This window comes from Gouania willdenowi, chromosome 12, assembly GCF_900634775.1.
Source record: "Gouania willdenowi chromosome 12, fGouWil2.1, whole genome shotgun sequence".
Lineage (NCBI taxonomy): Eukaryota > Metazoa > Chordata > Actinopteri > Blenniiformes > Gobiesocidae > Gouania > Gouania willdenowi.
The window spans coordinates 1,396,110-1,401,109 of NC_041055.1; the positions used below are offsets into that span (position 1 = coordinate 1,396,110).

A 5,000-nucleotide genomic window follows, 5' to 3' on the forward strand; every position below is an offset into this window, starting at 1 on the left:
AGAACAAAATACACAAAAACGACTTCAAAAACTAAAGAATTACAACAAGAACACACGCAATGACTCCCAAAAGACACAAAACAAACACAAAGAGAGCAAAAAAATGACAAAATAACTAAAATCACACAAAATTACAAAACAAAAATATGCAAAATAACTCACATGTTCATTTATTCTTTCTATTTATTAATATTTGATCTTTTTATTCATAAGACTTCATTCATTCAGCAGGAGAAACAAATGATTATATTTGATTAAAATCAACGATAAGGATTCATATACAAACCTCACAATCTAATGTATATTTAATAATATATACTGTATAATACAGGGATACCAATTCTAAATGCCTTTAATTTATTTTTATTCATTTGTTTTTTTCTAAGTTTCAAATGTATGTTTTTATTCAGTTTTTTAATGAATTATCTTCATTTTTTGTTCCCCAGTCTACAATTTATATACAGTAATACTAATAAACTATATTGTCAAAACAAGGACCTCTCCAAATATTATTCGTTTATTTGATTTATTTATACGTATGTGCATATTACATTAAAAGTATTTTATTTACTCTATTTACAGATAAAATTACTCCCAAATGATACAAAACTAAAACAGAAACAACAAAAAAAAAGAGAAAAAGACAAACAAAAATGAGTCAAAAAAAAAAAAAAAAATCACAAAAAAACAAACAAAAAGATTCCTTAAAGACACAAAACAAACATTCGACCACATATGAAAACATGGTTAAAAAAGAAAAGAAAATGAATGAATAAATACATAAATAAATGAACAACATTGCCATACTTTTGTACTTGAAATAGATGTTACACATTAGTATTATCACAGAATTAGTTATTACATTTTTTTCGTGTGCACAGAAGTTCTGGGGTCCAGACATGGCCCTCGGTCTAATTTTATGAGTCCTCCAAAGTAAACGTACAAAAAACCCCAGAAAAATACATAAAACAAAAGCAAGAATACAATTTAAAAAAAGAAAAAAATACAACATTGCAGGAAAATACAGTAAAAGACAAGAAAAACACAGAAAATACTCCAATAACACACAAAGCTACTACAAAAATGAACAAAAATACAAAAAAATACAGAAAACAAGACGTAAAAGTACACAAAAAGACAAGAAAAACATACAAAAAGACAAGAAAAACACACAAAATGAAACCACAGTACTAACAACAAGCAAAACGACATCAGAAATACACAAAAATCACTCAAAAAACATACATTATACAGGAAAAATACACAAAAGTACGACATAAAAGCACAAAATGCCTCAAAACAAGCGAGACAACAACAAATGTTCAGAATTGGCCATCATTCTTAATGCTGACATGAATGTTGATCATGTGACCCTTCCATCAAACTCACATTTTTGTGGCCCTGCTGTGATATAAGTTGCCTACCTGTAGTGGAAATGTGTTAAATATATTATTAATAAACAAAATACATGCACAACTATTTCATTTATTAATTTTAAAAACACTTTCAAAGTGCTTTTTTTTGGATGATTTCACACCTTAAAATAGAACCAATGGGGAGCAGCCATGTTGGACAGGATGTGACATCACGGTGAACAAATGGCGTCCACCATCTCTCCCTGACCAGCAGGACTTAGAAAGAAAATACCACGACTGAGCGTCTGATGGTATTAATAAAGTTATTATAATAAACCAAAGGTGCTGCTGTCCATGGTGCTGAAGGCCTTCACTGCCTACAGAAGGAAGCTCCGCCTCCTTCTCAGGTGAGCTCAGCAGAGCAAACAGAAGTTTAAACTTTAAACGCTCAAATCCAACCACACATGCTCATTTTCCTCTGTGGGCTTTTATTTTGAAGGTATCTTCCCAACATTGGAACACGTTTCCTTAATGTAGAAATCCATGTTTAAGGAAAGACTGAATATTTATTGGAACCAACAGAATATATGAATTATTGACACCATGTAGAAGTTGTTATTAAGTCAGTGATTCTCAACATGTGGCTCTTTATGTGTTGATTTTAATTATTATTCCCCCAGAAAACCTTAAAGGGGACATTTTTTAACCCCTTTTTTACCTGTTTCCTTTGGCCATTTGGAAACTGCTTTTTAGCCCCTTTAAGACAATAACCAAAACACACTGAACGCATAAAATGGGTTAAAACATTGTGGAAAGGTGGTGAAATGGGATTAAAAAAAACCACAGACATTGGTTATTAGTTGTAAATTAGAGTGGGCAAAAATAGACATAAAAAGTGGGGAAAAGGGTTCAAAGTGTAAATATTAGAACAATTAGTTTAAACTGGTAAATAATGGGCATGACAAATGGTGAATGTGGTTAAATTGGCAATATCATGAAATCTGGTGAAAAGGGGTTAAAAGTGACAATAATGTGTCAACATATAAACATTAGGTGTAAAAGTGGTAGAAAGGGTTTATAAGTGCTGAACATGTCTGGAAAGTAGAAAAAATGTAAAGAAAAGAGATTAAAATGTGATGTAGAATTGTCAGAAATGTGAGTAATGTAGCAAAAATACATTGAAAGATGCAAAATATGACAAAAAAAAGTGATGAAAATAGGTTAATTTATGGAAAGTTTAGTGGCAGAAAAAGGCTAAACATTTAAAAATGGGCTCAAATTGTTCAAAAAATATAGATTCTTAGTTTCTTGAAGGCATCAGGAGACGACCTCATGGTCTCACGACCCCAAATCTGACCCTGACCCTAAGGTTGAAAACCCCTGCATTACTCTAGAGAAAATGTACAGCTCTGTTGCTTGTGGTTGGTTTTTGTATCATAAAAACAAACAAAAACATAATCTAAAAAAAAAAAAGCAGATACTTTACCATCTTTTATTAAATAATCACAATTTACAAATGATTTACACCTGAAATAAATGCTATTTTACACACTTGAACATCATATTTACATCTTAAAAGTGTGAATATTTTAAAGATTCCCATGTTTGTTTGCGTATTGTGATCGTTTACAAACACTAATGATGTTTTCCTGTTTACATCCATAATGATGTTTGTGTTGATGTTAAATGACCCAAAAATCCTGTTAAAATGAGGCAAAATTCACACCTAAAGTCAATCAAATGGATCCTCATTAAGCCTGTTAGACGTGTACGTGACCCGATGGTGCACGCACGCGCACAGTGCGTGTGTGTGTGTGTGTGTGTAAATACTGGGCCCTGCTGTTAAAGCAGCGGCTCATTGATAATCCCCAACATTTGCCTGTAAATAAGGTCCGTGCATGAGAAAAGAACCACGTGCACGCCCCTTTGCTCATTAAGCGCTCCATTCACATGCATTGATTGGAGCTCAGGCTGGTTGTACAGGTATTTCCCAGCATGCAGCGCGGTTTCTGTGCAAAAGTGTGTGTGTGCGTGTGTGTGTCACGCACGCGCACACACACACCCTCGCGCGGGCCGCAGGTATTTTCTCCAGCCGCTCGAGGCTGCAGCGCTCCGGCCCGTAACCATGACAACCGCACTCTGATTGGCTCTCCCCGAGATGAGGATGAACGAGGCCCGTCATCCAATCTGAGGTGAGGACACGCGGACGCGCACGCGCGTGTCGCTGCTGTGGCACAAACCCTGGTGATAAGTGAAGGCGCGCGGACCGGAGCGGAGCGGAGCGCGTGGCGGGACGCGGTCAGTGTTTTGATCCCAACGCCAAAAAAAAAAAAAAACAAAATAAACAAAAAAAAAAAAAAACGCACGGGAGCAGGAAACACGCACCGGAAAACTCACCGGAACTCACCGCCCGCCCGGCGTGAATAATGACGGTTTAACGGAGCGCGGACGCACGCACGCCTCGCACCGTTCTCTGGATTTGTGGCGTCACACCGGGACCGGACCGGGACTATATTCTGCTATTCTGAGGATTTTTTTTTTTCGGTTTCCAACCTAAGGTTCTCGCCACCACGTCCTCACCGCGCGGCCCCCCTGCTGCAGCGCCCCGCAGGTTGCCGACATGATGGTCCTGTGCGCCGGGTGCGAGCGGCCCATCCTTGACCGGTTCCTGCTCAACGTGCTGGACCGGGCCTGGCACGCGAAGTGCGTGCAGTGCTGCGAGTGCAGCACCAACCTGACGGAGAAGTGCTTCTCCCGGGACGGGAAGCTCTATTGTAAACTGGACTTTTTCAGGTAACGGAGCGACCTGGAGCTGGGCCGCAGACCACAGAACAAGAACCAGAACCAGCCTTTTCTTATGGATTTTAAAATATCACCAGGAAAAAAAACAATATTTAAACTCCCGTTTCACCATCAGTTCAAAATCCTAATAATTCTCTGTAATAGATAATAAAACTACAAATTCATACACTGTAAATCAAACCTGTAATTTATTCGTTTTAGATTAAAACGAACGGAAAAAATAAAAACGTATACTATTATATTAATAATTTTATTTATTCAAAACAAAAAAGGAAGGAAATATAAAGTTTTGTAACACCCTGAGCAAATATCAGATTATCTCCAAGATATTTTTAATGATTTTTAAATGTATTTATTAAAAAACTATCATTTAAAATGTTTGAACCGAGAATAAAAATTGCAATAATGTTTTATTGTTCAGTAAAAGGAAAAATAATATTGTTGGCCATGCATTTATTCACTGAAAATAATCCGCAACACACATTGAATAAATATGTTTTCCATAGTTAACAAACAGGACATTTTAATCTAAAAAACACATTTACATTTATTTCTATAATTATTTTTAGTGGTTTTTTAATCTAAACGATCAAATATCAGTGGAATAATGGTACAGAAGAAAATTAGCTAAATATGATAATATTTTTTATTTTATTTTAACTAATTCTATAGATTTTGAATGAAACATTAAAGTAAAGTGTGACTTTATTTGTTATTTTATCAATTCTACACCATAAAGGAGAAGGTTTGATCCCCAAAAAATCACGTGACTGAGTGTGTACACAGACAACAGGAGTGAAAGTGTGTGTAAGTGTGTGTGTGAGTGTGTGTGAGGGTGTATCC

General features: G+C 35.9%; 1 protein-coding gene across 1 annotated transcript in view; it reads left to right on the top strand.

Annotated features, from left to right (window-relative positions):
• The first annotated feature begins 3,731 nt into the window (after window positions 1–3,731).
• Window positions 3,732–5,000, top strand: part of lhx5 (LIM homeobox 5) — a 27,793-nt gene continuing 26,524 nt past the window's right edge. Inside the window, exon 1 of the mRNA XM_028463337.1 lies at window positions 3,732–4,148. Within this exon, the coding sequence (XP_028319138.1) occupies window positions 3,976–4,148 (173 nt within the window). The 5' untranslated portion in view covers window positions 3,732–3,975. The remainder of the gene's footprint in view (window positions 4,149–5,000) is intronic.